Genomic DNA, 19015 nt, shown 5'->3' with positions numbered 1-19015 from the left:
ATGTTTTTAATTGGCTTGTCAAAGATCAAATAATGGTAAGTAGCTGGGTTCATCTCTTGGTTCTCTATTCTGTTCCATACATCTGCCTCTCTGTTTTTGTGCCAGTACCATGCTGTTTTGATCGCTATCAATTTATAGTATAGTCTGAAGTCTGGTAGCGTGATTCCTCCTGCTTTATTTTTATTTCTGAGTAATGTCTATTCAAGGTTTTTTATGATTCCACATAAAATGAAGTATTATTTTTTCGAGATCTTTAAAGTATGACAATGGAGCTTTAATAGGGATTGCATTAAAATTGTATATTGCTTTGGGTAATATGGACATTTTAACAATGTTGATTCTTCCCAGCCATGAGTATGGTATGTTTTTCCATTTGTTAACATTTTCAGCTATTTCTTTTCTTAGAGTTTCATAGTTCTCTTTATAGAGATCTTCACGTCCTTTGTTAGATAAACTCCCAAATATTTCATCTTCTTTGGCTACTGTGAATGGAATAGAGTCCTTGACTGTTTTTTCAGCTTGACTATTGTTGGTATATGTAAAGGCTACTGATTTATGAATGTTGATTTTGAAACCTGAGACACTGCTGTATTCCTTGATCATTTCTATTTCTTTCTTTCTTTTTTTTTTTTTTTTTGCAGCTTTTGGCCAGGGCTGGGTTTGAACCCACCACCTCTGGCATATGGGGCTGGCACCCTACTCCTTTGAGCCATAGGCGCTGCCCTTTCTTGATCACTTCTAAGTGTTGTAGAATCCCTGGTGTTTTCCAGATACACAATCATATCATCTGCAAAGAGTGAAAGTTTGATCTCTTCTGACCCTATGTGGATACCCTTGATCGCCTTTTCTTCCCTAATTGCGATGGCTAAAACTTCCATTACAATGTTAAAGAGCAGTAGAGACAATGGGCAACTTTGCCTGGTTCCTGATCTAAGTGGAAATGATTTCAATTTAACACTATTCAATACGATATTGGCTGTGGGTTTGCTGTAGATGGTCTCTATCAGTTTAAAAGATGTCCCTTCTATACCAATTTTCTTAAGTGTTGTGATCATGAAGGGATGCTGGATATTATCAAAAGCTTTTTCTGTATCAATTGAGAGAATCATATGGTCTTTGTTTTTTAATTTGTTTATGTGCTGAATTATATTTATAGATTTACGTATATTGAACCAGCCTTGAGACCCTGGGATAAAACCCACTTAGTTATGATGTATAATTTGCTTGATGTATTGCTGGATTCTGTTTGTTAGGATCTTGTTGAATATTTTTACATCAATATTCATTAGTGATATTGATCTATAATTTTCTTTTCTTGTTGGGTCTTTTCCTGGTTTGGGGATCAGGGTGATGTTTGCTTCATAGAATGTGTTGGGTAGTCTTCCTTCTTTTTCTATATTTTGGAAAAGGTTGAGTAATATAGGTACTAGTTCCTCTTTAAAGGTTTGGTAGAATTCTGACATGAAGCCATCTGGTCCTGGGCTTTTCTTTTTAGGGAGATTTTGTATGGTTGATGCTATTTCAGAACTTGATATAGGCCTGTTCAACATTTCCACTTGATTCTGGCTAAGTCTTGGAAGGTGACGTGATTCTAAGTGTCGGTCAATTTCCTTCAGATTTTCATATTTCTGAGAATAAAGTTTCTTGTAATATTCATTAAGGATTTTTTGAATTTCTGAGGAGTCTGTTGTTATTTTGTCTTTGTCATTTCTGATTGATGAAATTAGAGATTTTACTCTTTTTTTCCTGATTGGGTTAGCCAAAGGTTTATCTATTTATTGACCTTTTCAGAAAAGCAACTTTTCGATTTATTGATCTGTTGTATAATCCTTTTGTTTTCAATTTCATGTAATTCTGCTCTAATTTTGGTTATTTCTTTTCTTCTACTGGGTTTGGTTTTGGAATGTTCTTCCTTTTCCAGTTGCTTGAGATGTCCCATTAAGTTGTTGACTTTCTCTCTTTCCATTCTCTTGAGGAAGGCTTGCAGTGCTATACATTTCCCTCTTAGGACTGCCTTTGTAGTACCCCAGAGGTTCTGATGATTTGTGTCTTCATTGTCATTTTGTTCCAAAAATTTGGTAATTTCCTTCTTAATCTCATCTATGACCCAGCTATCATTCAGCATAAGGTTATTTAACTTCCATGTTTTTGTATGAGTGTGCAGATTCCTGTTGTTATTGAGTTTAACTTTTATTCCATGGTGGTCCAAGAAGATGCAAGGAATAATTTCTATTCCTTTAAATTTACTGAGGTTAGACTTGTGACCTAAGATGTGGTCGATTTTGGAGTATGTTCTGTGGACTGATGAGAAGAATGTGTATTCAGTTTTGTTGGGATGAAATGTTCTGTAGATGTCTGTTAAATCTAAATGTTTGATGGTTAGGTTTAAATCTAAAATATCTTTGCTCAGCTTCTTATTGGAGGATCTATCCAACACTGCCAAAGGAGTGTTAAAATCTCTGACTATTATGGAGCTAGAGGAAATGAAGTTGCTCATGTCTGTTACAGTTTCTCTTACAAATTGAGGCACATTTTGGTTGGGTGCATAAATATTAATAATTGAAATGTCATCATATTGAGTATTAACAAATATAAAGTGACCATTCTTATCCTTCCTTACTTTTTTTTTTGTGTGTGGTTTTTGGCCGGGGCTAGGTTTGAACCTGCCACCTCCGGCATATGGGACCGGCGCCCTACTCCTTGAGCCACAGGTGCCACCCCCTTCCTTACTTTTGTTGGTTTAAAGCCTATTGTATCTGCAAATAGAATTGCAACACCTGTTTTTTTCTGATTTCCATTTGCCTGAAATATAAATGACCATCTCTTCACCCTGAGTCTGTATTTTATCTTTTAAGGTAAGATGAGATTCTTGTATGCAGCAGATATCTGGCCTGAGTTTTTGTATCCAGTCAGCCAAGTTGTGCCTCTTTAGAGGACAGTTTAAGCCATTCACATTAATGGAGAATATTGATAAGCCTGGTAAAATTTTGGGTATCGAGTTTTTCGAAAGTCCCATGGACGTTTTTAATCCTTTCACCATCCTTTCCAACTGTGGAAGTTGGAGTTTGATCAAAAGTTTCTGAGTGAGTTTACTTTTGTGGTAGAGGATTGTGCTGGTCATTATGGAGGATAGGTCTGAGAATATCCTGAGGAGCTGGTTTAGTTATGGCAAATTTCTTCAACATGTGAATGTTATTAAAGTATTTAATTTCTCCATCATAAATGAAACTCAGTTTAGCTGGATACAGGATCCTGGGTTGAAAGTTACTTTGTTTTAGGAGATTAAAAGTCGATGGCCACTCTTTTCTGGCTTGAAAGGTTTCAGCAGAGAGATCTGCAGTCATTCTAATATTCTTCCCTTTATAGGTTATGGTTTTCTTACGTCTGGCTGCTTTCAGAATTTTCTCCTTCATATTAACTTTAGTGAAGTTAATTATGATGTGCCTGGGGGGGTGTCTTATTCAGGCTGAGTCGTGCTGGGGTTCTGAAACTGTCTGCTTTCTAAATTTCGGAATCTCTTGGCATATCTGGAAAATTCTCTTTCATAATTTCATGGAGATGAGCCTCTGTGCCTTGCAAAGCCACTTCATCACTTTCAGGGATTCCTATGAGGCGGATATTAGCTTTCTTCGAATTATCCCAGAGCTCTTTGAGAGAATGATCCATTTTTGCTCTCCATTTCTCTTTGTCTTTGAGAGTTTGGGAGCGTTCAAAACCTTTGTCTTCAATGTCAGAAATCTTTTCTTCTGCTTGCTCCACTCTGTTACTGAGGGATTCTAATGTATTTTTTCATTTCTTTGAGAACTGCTAATTCTTGCCTGAATGTGTCAAAAATCTTTGGTGATTTTGTCCTTAAGTTCGTTGAATTCTTGAGACAACTTTTGAATTGCTTGTAAAATTTCTAATTCTAACTTTTCCTCCATTCTGTTAATCTTGTTTGCAATCCAAATTTTGAATTCGATTTCTGACATCTTGGACATCTGTTTATGAATGGGATCTTCAGTTGTGTCTGCCATATCTTTCCTTGGGGGGGTTAATCTACTCTGGGGAAAAATTACTTTTAAGTCTCAGGCCTCCAAGCTCTGACCAGTGGATATAGAATCATGAGTTAAAGGAATGTAGAAAAACGGGACCAAAGCAAAATAATATCAAATCTGTAAAAATACATTGGGTACCTCCCACTAAATCTAAAACCTAAGGTCAAGTGCTGTATAATATTTTAAAATGTACATGTCAATTAGCGGCACAAGTGATAATTTCTTTTGTAGGTTGTAGGTAGCAAAGATGAATGTGAACTTCTGAGGTTTTTTGGAGAAGCATGCACCCAGCCATACTGGATGATCTTAAATGCAAAATTGCATCAGGGTGAAAACATAAGAATAGCATTTTATCTGGATGTAGTGGCTCATGCACCTATAAACTCAGCACTCTGGGAGGCTGAGGTGAGAGGATCATGTGGGCTCATAAGTTCAATACCAGTCTGAGCAAGAATGAAACCATCTCTACCAAAAATAGAAAAATCAGCCAGGCATGGTGGTGGGTGCCTCTAGTTCCAGCTACTCTGGAGGCTGTGGCAGGAGGAGTTCGAGGTTACTGTGAGGTAGGCTGATGCCATGGCACTCTATCCTGGAGCAACAGAGTGAGACTCTGTCCCCAAAATAAAGAAAGAAAAGAAAGAAATATATATCCTTTTGTTAGCTCTTCAGAGAGTGTCCAAAGTAAACTTATTATATATTTTGGGTAATAATAATTGGATTGTTAGGGAGGAACCCATTGCCAATAGGCTATTTGTGGTGCTTCTTATTAAAAGTTTGGCCCAGCAAAGGATATGATAGAATTGGCACATGTATAATCTTAATTTGTCTTGAATCATGTGGTAGGCTGGAAGAAATAATGTCTGGGGGCAAGATTTTTTTTTTTTTTTTTTTTTTGTAGAGACAGAGTCTCACCTTATGGCCTTTGGTAGAGTGCCGTGGTCTCACACAGCTCACAGCAACCTCCAACTCCTGGGCTTAGGCGATTCTCTTTCCTCAGCCTCCCGAGAAGCTGGGACTACAGGCACCTGCCACAACGCCCAGCTATTTTTTGGTTACAGTTTGGCCGGGGCCGGGTTTGAACCTGCCACCCTCGGTATATGGGGCTGGCACCTTACCGACTGAGCCACAGGCGCCGCCCTGGGGGCAAGATTTTAAAAGGTGAAATGGTGGGAATTGGATTAGGGTGACAGCAAAGAGCAATTAATAGATGAAAGAAATATAGTCCCAGCTATATTTTTGCTAAAAGAAGAAATTAGAGGAATAAAGGAAGTTAGTAGCAGGATCCAGGTTTGGAGGGAGAATATAATAAATTTATTTGGGAGCTAGAGTTGAAGATTATTTATCATTAGTAAATGCACACAAAGTGCTTGCCATGCAAAAAGTATCATGCTAGGCTCTTGAAATAACAGAAGAGAAATGGAGCTTACCACTCGGAACATGTAATCCATTTCAGAAAACAGGACAAACTTAATTTTTTTTGAAAAAGCATATAAAAATCAACAGCCTAAAGGATAACCTAGTTTTCCCACATGCTTGGCCATAAAATAACTCATAGTATTGCTAGATGCTTACTATGCTGGTTTTATTTTACCTGGGCCAGTTGTCCTCCCTCCTTCTCTCTCTCTGCTGCTCAGGCTAGAGTGCATGGCATTAGCCTAACTCACAGCAACCTCAAACTCTTGGGCTCAAGCAAACCTCCTGCCTCAGCCTCCCAAGTGCAGGGATAACAGGTGCCCACCACAATGCCCAGCTAATTTTTTTCTGTTTTTAGTAAGACAGGGACTTTCTCTTGCTCAGGCTGGTCTGGGACTCCTGAGCTCAAGTGATCCATCTGCCTCAGCCTCTCAGAGTGCTAAGATTACAGACATGAGTCACTGTGCCCAGCCTCAATTGGATTTCTTGAGCACTTCTGCTTATTGAAAGAGAGTTGACTTAGGTGCCAGGTGAGAGGAAAGTTTCAACTATAAAATTGTAGTTAAGATTAATTTTAATCTTTTTTTTTTTTTTTTGAGACAGAGTCTCACTTTGTCGCTCTTGGTAGAGTGCTGTGGCATCATAGTTTACAGCAGCCTCAAACTCTTGGGCATAAGCGATTCTCTTGCCTCAGCCTCCCAAATAGCTGGGAATACAGGCGTGTCTGGCTATTTTTAGAGATGAGGTCTTGCTCTGGCTCAGACTGGTCTCAAATCTATTGGCTCAGCCAACCTACTTGCCTCGGCCTTCCAGAGTGCTACGATTACAGGCATGAGCCACTGTGCCCGGCCAAGATTAACTTTAATCTTAACTAAAAGATTAAAACTGATAATCTACAAGTGAACAGTTTATAATTAGATAATTAAGAGTTTGTTATGGCCAAGTGTGGTGGCTCATACCTGTAATCCTTGCACTTTGGAAGACTGAGGCTGAATGATCTCCTGAGCAAGAGAAAAATTAGCTGGGTATGGTAGTATGTGCTACTTGGGAGGCTGAGACAGGAAGATTGCTTGAACCTAGGAGTTTTAGGGTTGCTATGAGCTAGGCTGATGCCATTGCACTCTAGCCAGGCAACAAAGACTCTTTCAAAAAGAGAAAAAAATATATATTAATATTTATAGTAATATCATCAAAAACATCTTTTAGTATGAGAAAGCTGTCACACTCATGGTAGTAGATATATAAGTTTTCCAAAATACTAATTTTTGGGCTGGGCACAGTGGTTCACGCCTATAATCCTAGCACTCTGGGAGGCCAAGGCAGGTGGATTGCCTGAGTGAGGTTTGAGACCAGCCTGAACAAGAGCCAGACCTCATCTCTTAAAATAGCCAGGCATTGTGGTGGGCGCCCGTAGTTCCAGCTACTGGGGAGGCTGAGGCAAGAGAATCACTTGAGCCCAAGAGTTTGAGGCTGCTGTAAGCTGTGATGTGACTGCACTCTACCGAGGGTGACATAGTGAAACTGTCTCAAAAAAAAAAAAAAAATCTTAATTTTTGCTTGGAGGTTAGAATTTTTTTTTATTTTTTTATTTTCTTTGAGACAGAGTTTCACTATGCTGCCCGGTAGAGTGCCGTGGCATCACAGTTTGAGCAACTTCAAACTCCTAGGCTTAAGCAATTCTCTTGCCTCAACCTCCCAAGTAGCTGGGACTACAGGCGCCCACCACAACGCCTGGCTATTTTTTTGTTGTAGTTGTCATTGTTGTTCAGCAGGCCCAGGCTGGGTTTGAACTCATCAGCTCTAGTATATGTGGTTGGCTTTCCTGCCACTGAGCTACAAGTGCCAAGCCAGGAAGTTGGAATTTTATCAGTGGCAGTCAGAACTGTCACTTGTTTGACTTGATGTTACAGACCACTTTTTTCCTTCTGGAGACAATGTCTGCCAGATAGTCAAACCTGCACAACTATAGTTGTCTGTCATTCTTTCACATAACATAGTGTTCTCTGAAAACAAGCAGTTGGTCAAGATTGCAGCTCCTTTGCTCAAGCATTTCTCCTCCAGACAGTTAGTAAAAATGTTTTATGTAAAATTCCCATGTTGTCACAATGAATAATTTGTATTGTTTCATCAAGGATGTTTTTAACTGGTTTGGTGCAGTGGCTCTTTCCTGTAATCCTGGCACTCTCCACCTGGTCGAGGCAGGTGGATTGCTTGAGTTCAGGAGTTTGAGACCAGCCTGAGCAAGACCAAGACCTCATCTCTACTAAAAATAGAAAAGTGAGCTGGGTATTGTGGCAGGCACATGTATTCCAACTACTTGGAAGACTGAGGCAGGAGGATCACTCGAACCCAGGAGTTTGAGATCTCTGTAATCTATGATGACACTAAGGCTTTCAACCCAGGGTGACAGAGTGAGACTCTGTCTCTAAAAAAGGGAGGAGAGGCTTGGCACCTGTAGCTCAGCGGGTAGGGCAATAGCCACATACACGGGACTTGGCAGGTTCAACCCAGCCTGGGCCTACCAAACAACAATGACAACTACCACGAAAAAATATCCAGGTGTTGTGGCAGGTGCCTGTAGTCCAAGCTACTTGGGAAGCTGAGACAAGAGAATCACATGACCCCAAGAGTTTGAGGTTGCTGTGAGCTGTGATGCCATGACACTCTATTGAGGGCAACATAGTGAGACTCTGTCACAAAAAAAAAAAAGGAAAGAAGGAGATGTTTTTAACTGAAAATGGGGGAGGAATGGTGGGGCTCATGTCTGTAATTCTAGTACTGTGGGAGGCTGAGGCGGTAGATGGCTTGAGCTCAGGAGTTTGAGACCAGCCTGAGCAAGAGTGAGACTCCCATCTCTAAAAATAGCCAGGTGTTGTGGTGGGCGCCTGTAGTCCCAGCTACTCAGGAGACTGAAGTAAGAGGATTGCTTGAGCCCAAGAGTTTGAGGTTGCTGTGAACTATGGCACCACGGCACTCAACCCCAGGGCCACTGAGTGAGACTGTCTCAAAAAAAAAAAAAAAAAGAAGTGAAAATGGTTTTTTTGAAATCAGGAGTACCTGGTAGTGGTAGGTAGCTAATAACTACATTATGTAGTTGTTAGCGCTGCCTTGGTTTATTCATTGCCAACAGTTTCACCCATCATTGCATTTGTATAATCATTGCAAATGTCAACCCAGTGAAAAATGTAGATAAAGTCTTAGTGTTATTGTGAAAATTGTTTTGATCCTCTGAAATGATTTCTGGGACCTACCACTCTATTCCCTATGGGTCATTCTTTGAAAAACAAAGGTCTATAGGAATGTTCCAATTTATTAAATTGTCACACGTGTTCATGCTCTTAAAACCCTAAGTATATATTTCCTTGAAGTTGGTAGGTGTTTAAAATGATGAGTTACACACTGTTAGTTATAATAATGCTGTGCTCGGGGTGATGACCTTGGCCATTCTCTTTGTTACTCTTTCTTCAGGTGACCTAGTGATTCTTGATGGCACTCCCACTGGAGGCTGGCTGCAGGGCCGAAGCTGCTGGGGTGCACGGGGCTTCTTTCCATCTTCATGTGTCCGTGAGCTCTGCCTCTCCTCACAAAGCCAGCAGTGGCATTCCCAGAGTGCCCTGCTTGAGATTCCTGAATATTCCATGGGACAAGCCCGGGCCCTGATGGGGCTTTCTGCCCAGCTAGATGAGGAGTTGGACTTTAGGGAAGGGGATGTGATTACCATCATTGGAGTTCCTGAACCAGGCTGGTTTGAAGGGGAGTTAGAGGGCCGAAGAGGCATTTTTCCAGAAGGTTTTGTAGAGCTTTTGGGGCCCCTGAGGACTGTGGATGAGTTGGTAAGTGCTGGAAATCAAGATGACAGCCTTGTCAATGGTGAGGTAGACATCCCCATGGAAGAAGAAGAGAGAGGGCCAGAGGAGGATGACGGGGAGCCGGCGACCTATGGGATTGCCCTCTACAGATTCCAAGCCCTGGAGCCAAATGAGCTGGATTTTGAGGTAGGGGATAAAATCCGAATTCTGGCAACCTTGGAAGATGGCTGGCTAGAAGGATCACTGAAGGGCAGGATAGGCATCTTTCCTTACCGGTTTGTGAAGTTATGTCCCGACACAAGGATGCAGGAAAACGTGGTCCTGCCTCAGGAAGGCAACCTTGCCAAGATCCCCAAAACGTCTTTGGATTGTTTGAAGGATTCCTTAGTAGTGAAGAAGCAGAGACATGAATCTTGTGAGTATGATGCAGAGGAGTCCACTTATGTTATTTCTGAAACATCCACGTCTTCCCTAGGTCATCTGACTTCTGAGTACGAAGCAAACAAAAACTCTCATCAGGATGGAGGCATCTCAGGTGGGCCCCCAAGAAGCCCGGGCATGGAGCAGGAAAAGCCTCTTGCCAAAGACTCTGCTGTGACTGACCCTTTGGAGGGAGTCAATGGTGTTTCCTCCCAACCTTACGTACCTTTTCATCCCAGATTGCAGAAAAGCCAGTCCTCCTCTACACCTGGAAGGAGCCACCCACATTCAGAACAGTACTCTGACTTTCTTCCTCTGGAAACAAGGGCTAGAGACTACAGCAGCCTACCTCCCAAAAGAACATATTCCCAGCTGAACACTTTTCAGAGGCCAGTGCCCCCACTTCACAGGGGCTCCTCACTTTCAGCCTCAAGGATGATGAAACCCAGCCCATGGATCCCTCAGCTTCAGGGCATAGCAAAGTACGCTAAAAAGCACCATGCTCCCAAAGAGAGTACATCAACCTTTTACTTCACATCAGAGGAATCAGAGAGGAAGCCTGCTCTGCAAGGCCAGGGGCTCGCCATGGAGGCAACAACTCTTTCACAGGGAGATGACAGCCTGGACCTGGATTCTAAGTTGACACAACAACTGATAGAGTTTGAGAAGAGTTTGGCAGGGCCTGGCATAGAACCACAGAAAATTTTACGCCACTTTTCAATCATGGACTTTAACTCCGAGAAGGATATTGTCCAGGGTTCCTCAAGGTTGATCACCCAGCAGGAACCACCCGAGAGGAGAAAGGCCCTAAGGCCACCACCACCCCGTCCCTGTACTCCAGCATCTCCTCCTCCCCAGCTGCTGGTGGACCAGAACCTGAGACCTGTGCCACCCTTGGCTGTGCGACCCTCTCGCCCAGCTCCCCTGCCTCCCTCGGCACAGCAGAGGAAGAATGCAGCATCCCCCAACCTCCTAACCCATCATCGTCCTAGCTGTGAGGCCGTAGAAAAGGAGGGCCCTGGGCACATGGAAAAGAGTTTGGACCAACCTTCCCCCTGTCCCCTAGTGTTGGTGAAGATTCAGGAGATGGAGAAGGACTTGGATATGTACAACCAGGCTCAAGAAGAGCTAAACTTAATGCTCCAGGAGAAACAAGATGAATCATTAAGGGCAGAGACCCTTGAGAATCTCGAGTTCTGTGAGAATAACATTGAAAGTTTGAATATGGAACTCCAGCAGCTGAGAGGTAAGTGATCTGGAAATAATGTGGACTGGTTTCTTGATACTCATGTAAGTCCAGGTTAATAGCCTACCCATGTGTGTTAGGGGTGTGTTACCATCTTTGATCAACAAAGAATGATTTACATGTTTATTACCTAATTTTCTATTCTATCACCACATTAGATTGCTCTGTCTTGATATATCCTATGACCATAGTAGCATCCTGACTTCATCTGCTGCTCAAATAAAGAATCTTAAACTTCAGGGACATACATACCCTTGCTGACATTTTTATCTCCTGTACTGAATGATCCACAGCAGTTGCACAGATGAGAGGTCCCTAAATATGACTTTCTTTAACCAGGCTGGATTAAAGACTAAAGTTCCAGGCTAAGGCTTATGAGAAAACTGTGTCCGTGTATCTTTTTTTTTGGAGACAGAGTATCACTATGTCACCCTTGGTAGAATGCTGTGTCATCACAGCTCACAGCAACCTCAAACTCTTGGGCTCAAGCAATTCCCTTGCCTCAGCCTCCCAAGTGTCTGGGACTACAGCCTCTACCAAGGGGACATAGTGAGACTCTGTCTCAAAAAAACAAAAAAGAAAGAAAAGAAAAAATTTCCAGCAGGAAAGAAAAGAGTATTATTGGAAATTAATTTTCTGAAAGATGGAAAGCAGCCAGCATTGCATAAAGAAAGGAAACCTGTAGCCAAATTATGCTCAGGAAAGGATTGCTATGCACATGGGTGCAGTTCTAAGGGAACTGCAGACTCAGATATGTGGTGGCAGGAAGGTTCTACAGCAAATTCAGTGTGATTGAATAGGGGACAGCTAGGTAGCTGGGCCCCTGGTCACCGTGCTGAATAGAGCAGCAACATTTACTCTCAAGCTACAGCACAAAGGTAGATGTTTAGACAAAAAAGGTATTCATTGAGTGTGACTATCTGAGCCTATGGGAAAATACCAGACACCCTGATTTCAGAGCACCTGAAAAGGAATCCTGAGGGACCCTCTGCTGTCTGGGTGTTACATCCCCAGAGCCAAAGCAATTCCAGCATTCGCCATCATTTCCCGTACCTACAAGTTTCAAGATATATTTGTAAACTATTCTTGCATTAGAGATATAGGTGGGAGAGCCAGAAGTCTCCCAAATTCCAGGTGGCAGGAATTTCCCAATTTTTCCCAATAATGCCACTTTTTATATTTAACAGTCTTCAACAGTAATGTGCTTAAGACATGCAATGTTTTTAAATGTGATGAGATGGCTGGGGTTTTTTTTTTTTTAATTCATCTGACCTCCTTTTTCAAGACTAGTTTAATAATTCAGCCTGTGTTCTTATTTTTTATTATTTATTTATTTATTTTGTGTAGAGACAGTCTCACTTTATCACTCTCAGTAGAGTGCTGTGGTGTCACAGCTCACAGCAACCTCCAACTCCTGGGCTTAGGCAATTCTCTTGCCTCAGCCTCCTGAGTAGCTGGGACTACAGGTGCCCTGCACAATGCCCAGCTATTTTTTTTGTTGTAGTTTGGCTGGGCCTGGTTTGAACCTACCAGGGTTTGAACCTACCACTACCTACCTACTCAGTGGGTAGTGGCCCTACCCACTGAGCCACAGGCGCCACCCTCTTATTATTATTTTTTAATTGCTAAATGTTTAATATGTGAAAGTCCTAACAGGATATATGTAGAGTCTCAATCAGGAAATAAAAGCTGAATCCACCAAATACAGCTTTAGTTATGTTAGTGGTAAATTGATTGATTTTTCAGTAGATATATTATTTATATCTATTGCTAATATGATGAAATTATTTATTCCTTAACAGTCATGGGCAATTCCTCTCAAGGTTATCCTTTTCTGACTTCATAAAAGGTATATCTAACAATAAAAGCAGTCCCTCAGAAGAAGTGGAAGTTAATCAGTTTGATTAGCTAAACTTTAGTCTGCATAATCTATAAGGTCTGAGATTTAAAGAACTTCCAATACAGCATTTACCTAATTCTGATCAGTATTATATTTAGTTGTTTATTTGCCTACTGAGAAGATAGATAATATCTGTTAGTCAGGGTGTAATTTCCCACTTACCTGGCGTGGTATTCTACAAAATAGGGATTCATTGACTACCTGGTCAAGGGAATCTAGTTTACCTGGATGACATTGGATTGAATTGCCTGCTCCATCTCCCAGAACTTTCTGAGATCCCCTCCCTCTTTTGTTGCTTTTAAGCTTGGACTCCTGGGGAGGTGGGGCCTGCCAGCACAGAGATGCCACCTGCCTTGTTAATGTAGCAAAACAGTCCAGCGCTGTGCCAGACCCACAATGAGGTTCTTCATTGTAGCTTTTGCTCCTGTTTAAGACCCTGTAATTATGATGTCATGAGGATTCATTTTTTAGAGGCTCTACTTTCTTTTTTTTTTTTTCTTTCTTTTTTTTTTTTTTCTGTAGAGACAGAGTCTCACTTTATGGCCCTTGGTAGAGTGCCATGGCCTCACACAGCTCACAGCAACCTCCAACTCCTGGGCCTAAGCGATTCTCTTGCCTCAGCCTCCCAAGTAGCTGGGACTACAGGCGCCCGCCACAACGCCCGGCTATTTTTTGGTTGCAGTTTGGCCGGGGCCGGGTTTGAACCTGCCACCCTCGGTATATGGGGCCGGCGCCCTACTGACTGAGCCACAGGCGCCGCCCGAGGCTCTACTTTCTTTATATGTGGTATGTTAACCTTCTATAGTTTCCCGTATCCTGAAGGTAGCTTTCAACTTGTTTTCTATTTTCTTTACACATAGCAAGCATAGTTGTTTTACTGTCTGTGTATGATTCTAAGATAGTCTGAGTGAGACTGTTTTTAATGTCACATGGGTCTGGAACATGTTCTCTTGACTCTGTGCATCTGGGTATCTTTTACCATGTGCTGGTCATAGAGTGTGGAAAATTTTAAGACCTGAGATGATGAGATGAAGGCATCTGACTCTAGAGGGGATTTGCTTTTGTTTCTTCACTTGTTTGTGGTCAGCTGCTGTTTCCAAATTCCCGAAAGACAGTAATCTTTGGAATTTGGGACAATGAATTGAAATTCCTAATTATAACTTACTCTGTATTGTTTTTTTTGGAGACAGTGTCTCTCTGTTACCAAGGCTAGAGTGCTGTGGCATCATCCTAGCTCACAACAGCCTTACACTTCTGGGTTCATGCAATCCTTGTCTCATCCTCCAGAGTAGCTAGGACTATAGGTACCCACCACAATGCACGACTGCTTTTTTCTATTTTTAGTAGAGATGGGGTCTTGCTCTTGCTCATGCTGGTGTTGGACTTGTGAGCTCAAAGGATCCCCTGGCCTCAGCCTCCCAGAGTGCTAGGATTATAGGTGTGAAGGACCACACTCAGCCTTCTGTATTTTATTAAAACTTTTTGTTTACATATTCTTAAATATTAGTAGTGACCATAATCAACAGCATATACTTTTTTTTTCTTTAGAGATAGAGTCTCACTTTGTCGTCCTCAGTAGAGTGCAGTGGCATCACAGCTCACAGCAACCTCAAACTCTTGGGCTTAAAGTGATTCTCTTGCCTCAGCCTCCCAAGTAGCTGGGACTACAGGCGCCTGCCACAATGCCTGGCTGTTTTTTTGCTGCAGTTGTCATTGTTGGTTAGCTGGGCTGGGCCAGACTGGAACGCACCAGCCTCGGTGCATGTGGCTGGTGCTAAGCCTAAAATAGAATTTTAAATACACAAAGTACAAGTTGCCTTATCTGGCAGTACTGATCTTTGTTTTGTGACTAATATTCCAGACTTAGAAAAATGGTTTTTGGCCAGGTGTGGTGGCTTATGCCTGTAATCCTAGCACTCTGAGCGGCTGAGGCAGGTGTATTGCCTGAGCTCAGGAATTTGAGACCAGCCTGAGCAAGAGCAAGAACCTGTCTCTACTAAAAATAGAAAAAAACTAGCCAGGCATGGTGGTGAGCACCTATAGTCTCAGCTTGTTGGGAGGCTGAGGTAAGAGAATCGCTTGAGCCCAGGAGTTTGATGTTGCTGTGAGCTATGATGCCATTGCACTCTACCCAGGAGTGATAAGAGTGAGACTCTGTCTAAAAAAAAAAAAAAAAAAAATCTTTTTATTTTATGTTGATGTTGGTTTTATGTTTATTTTATGTTAAGCTCATTTTTTTTTTCTTTTGAGACAGAGTCTCACTATGTCATCCTGGGTAGAGTGCCGTGGCATCACAGCTCACAGCATCCTCAAATTCTTGGGCTTAAGCAATTCTTTGGCCTCAGCCTCCCAAGTAGCTGGGACTACAGGCACCCACAATAACGCCCAGCTATTTTTTTTTTTTTTTTTTTTTAGATTGTAGTTGTCATTGTTGCTTAGCTGTCCCAGTCCGGGTTCAAACCCACCAACTCTGGTGTATGTGGCTGGCGCCCTAACCACTGAGCTACGGGCACCCAGCCAGCTCATTTTCTTTTTCTTTTTTTTTTTGTGTGTGCGAAAGGCTTTTATTGGCAAGGGAGGGATGCTGCAGAACAGCACCCAGGAGGAGAGAAAAGAAGAGAGAGAGGAAAGGGGGGGAGAGATGGGGAGAGAGAGAGGAGAGACCGAGAGAGACAGAGAGAAAGGAGAGAGAGGAGGGGAGAGTCATTTTCTTTTTTAATGATGGAAATGCTTTACCTGCTTCTTCTAATTTTCACTTTTTCATTGAAATTGACATTGCTTTTGCCAATTCAAATCTTGGATAAGTGTCTGATTTTGCATTGGGAGTATTTCATAACAATATTTACATCTGTTTGCGTTTCTTCTAAAATATTTCTAGATAAAAAATATTTACAGATAACTATAAACTGTAGAAAATATTAAGCACTGGAAAACACTGGCCAAACGTTGGACAGCATTCAAATAATGGAACATTTGTCTTTATGAGCAAGGTTTAACACTACAAAGAACCAGGTGTCAGAAATGCCAGTCTAAGGACTGACATTGCTTCCAAAACTTTATATTTCTTGGACCATCTCTTACAAGATTTTTATAAAGCACACTATGCAAATAAACTTATTAATATGTATTTATTTGCATGAATGACTTACTGCTAAAAGCACACAGGGCTGTCAGCACACATTTATAAACACATGTGTAACATGGCAACAGCTATCAGCAAAGCTAACTGATTAGATATGACACTGACCCGGGAACCATTTCCTGGTTCCTGGAAATGTCAACTTCACCATTTTCCTGTGTGTTAGGATTCTCTGCTCTTGCTTTTAACTCAACGTTGGTGAGTTCCTTCAAACCCATAATGTCTCTATAATACATATGCTTTGTTGTCACAGGAGAATTCTAGTACTTTCTGTCATTTTCCAAATTTCTCAACTGATTCTTCTTAGGATTTAGAAAGACATGCACCCCAAGAAAGAATTTCCACATGGAAACACTAGTTGTTCTCAGCCCAGGTTCAAGGTAAACCAATTTCAAGGCTTGATATACCTTATACCTTGGATAACCAAGGTGTTGGAACTCCTGCTGTAATTTCACAAGAGGACTGGTCCAATTCCAATTCAGCCTCAGACATTCCTCGACTCCTAGCCTATTTTAGAATAAGTCTCCTTTGAGACCCCTCACCTTGCATAAGTGCCGGGCTTTGAGTTTTCCACCCTTTTCCCAGTGAGTGGGCTATTCAAACAACAGTTGGGACTGACAACTGCCCTCAGTTGGTTCATTTCCTGTGGTCAGTTACCTCTCTGGGTCCCTGTTTCCTTTGGTTTCGGCCTGCACTTTGTGTTTACCATCCTGTCAGCATGTTGATGGTTTTAAGATATTTATATTTCTGCTGCCTTTTTAAGCATTTTTTTTCTATGAGAAGTCCAAATAACCTAGACATTGGTTATTAAAAATAAAAAGCCCAGTATTAATGGTTCTAGGTAAGTGTTTGGCTCTAACCTAATATTAGAAGATTTAAATTTGGAATTACCAAGTAGTCAGGGTAGAGCACTAGGTGGTATTTGTGATTATTGTGTTTCGAGCAGTGAAAATGTTGCTTTGCACCTGGACTCCCAGAAGCACATCGACTTCTCCCTCTGCTCTGCCTACGGGGGAGGCCGCCCTGGCCATGTGAAGAGGAAGAACGCCAAGAAGGGTCAGGGTGGGCTGGAGCCCGAGATGACGAGGAGGAGCATTAAGCCCACCCATCACCTCCTGCGCTTGTGGATTGTCTAGTTTTCCAGTCAGATAATAAACAAGGTTGACACTTAAAAAAAAAAAAAAAAAGAAAATGCTGTTTTGTGGGCTTCAGCATGGTACTCAGGTCAGTCACTCATTCATCCAGGAAATATACATTGATTTTTTACCATGTGCCAGGCAGGCATTGTGAGGGGCAGGATATATGATGATGAACATTATAGATGTTGTTCTCTGCTCTCAAGGAGCTTCTAGTAAAATGAGATGCTAGTTAACAATTAAGTTTCATATCTAAAACACAGTACCTTGAAATCTGATGAAGAGTTGGCCAACTTCTGAAGCAGTAGAGACATTAAAGGTTAGTCCTGGCCAAACCTGGTGGCTCACGTCTGTCATCCTAGCACTCTGGGAGGCCAAAGCAGGTGGAATGCCTGAGCTCACAGGTTCAAGACCAACCTGAGCAAGAGCAAGACCCCATCTCTAAAAATAGCCAGGCATTGTGGCAGGCACCTGTAGTCCCAGCTACTTGGGAGGCTGAGGCAAGAGGATTGCTTGAGCCCAAGAGCTTGAGGTTGTTATGAGCTATGATACCATGTCACCTAGGTGACAGAGTGAGATTCTGTCTCGAAAAAGAAAAAGGTTAGGCCTTAGACTTTGTGGTTTCTCAGCACATGTTACTTTTAGGAGCCCTCATCAGAGCTGCATAGTGCTACCCTGAGAGAGCCTCATTGTAGCATATCATAGTCTTTTTCTATCTCTAGGTGAGGTTCACATGCTGAATTTGACAAATAGGGTGTGCATTCATTTCTTTATTCAGCAAATATTTCTTGAGCACATACTATGAGCCAGGTACTGGCTACACATTGATTAATAAAAAAGACATAGTCATAGTATCATTCATATTTGTATGTCTTTGAAACCCTAGTTCAAAGTCACACTGATAGTGACTTCTAATCATCCTGTATTTCTTGCTGCCTTGGGATCATGACGTAGACTGACTTTTGGTGTTTGTCACAGCCAGGACTCAATTGTTCTAAATGAGCACAGTGGGTGGTTAACTGCAAAGTGAGTCAGCCTCCCTCCTCCATGTCAGGAACGTAACTCCTAAACTTCCTCTTCCTAGCCATTTTTTTTTTTTTTTTTTTTTGAGACAGACTCTTGCTATGTGGCCCTCGATAGAGTGCTATGTCACAGCTCCTAGCAGCCTTAAACTCTTGGGCTTAAGGGATTCTCTTGCCTCAGCCTCCCAAGTACCTGGGACTACAAGTGCCGCCACGATGCATGGCTATTTTGTTGTTGTTTTTGTTATAGATGTCACTGTTGTTTAGCAGGCCCAGGCTGGATTCGAACCCGCCAGCCCTGGTGTATGTGGCTGGTGCTCTAGCCACTGAGCTGTTGGCATCAAGCCAGAAAAGTAGTATTTCCAGCATGATATTGGGTAGGATTTAAGAGCCATTAAAGAGAAACAGTAGATTAACAAGCTAGAGAATTACTATTATGGACAGTAACATTTTTGTACTAAAATGATACATAATATTCTAAAGAGATGTTTGTAATTTGAAAGTATAGTTTTTCTGGGCTCAGTACCCATAGCACAGTGGTTATGGTGCCAGCCACATGCACCGAGGCTAGCAGGTTTGAGCCCTGCCTGGGCTTGCTAAATAACAATGACAGGGCGGTACCTGTGGCTCAAAGGAGCAGGGTTCCCGCCCCATATACTGGAGGTGGTGGGTTCAAATCCAGCCCCGGCCCAAAACTGCAAAACAAACAAATAAATAACAATGACAACTGCAACAAAAAAATAGCTGGGTGTTGTGGTGGGTACCTGTAGTCCCAGCTACTTGGGAGGCTGAGGCAAGAGAATCTCTTAATCCCAAGAGTTTGAGGTTACTGTGAGCTATGACACCACAGCACTCCACCAAGGGTGAAAAAAAAAAGTATAGTTTTTCTGTAT

At 42.0% G+C, this 19015-nt stretch overlaps 1 protein-coding gene across 2 annotated transcripts in view; it reads left to right on the top strand.

Moving 5' to 3' along the window:
- Positions 1-19015, top strand: part of DNMBP (dynamin binding protein) — a 132337-nt gene that overhangs the window by 54981 nt on the left and 58341 nt on the right. For both annotated transcript variants that reach the window (XM_053582926.1, XM_053582925.1), the window contains one exon: positions 8919-10925. In XM_053582926.1, coding sequence (XP_053438901.1) covers positions 8919-10925 — 2007 coding nt within the window. The remainder of the gene's footprint in view (positions 1-8918; positions 10926-19015) is intronic.

Source organism: Nycticebus coucang, chromosome 3, assembly GCF_027406575.1.
Source record: "Nycticebus coucang isolate mNycCou1 chromosome 3, mNycCou1.pri, whole genome shotgun sequence".
Classification (NCBI taxonomy): Eukaryota; Metazoa; Chordata; class Mammalia; order Primates; family Lorisidae; genus Nycticebus; species Nycticebus coucang.
Note: the sequence above shows the minus strand (reverse complement) of the source record. Positions and strands in the feature narration are given on the sequence as shown.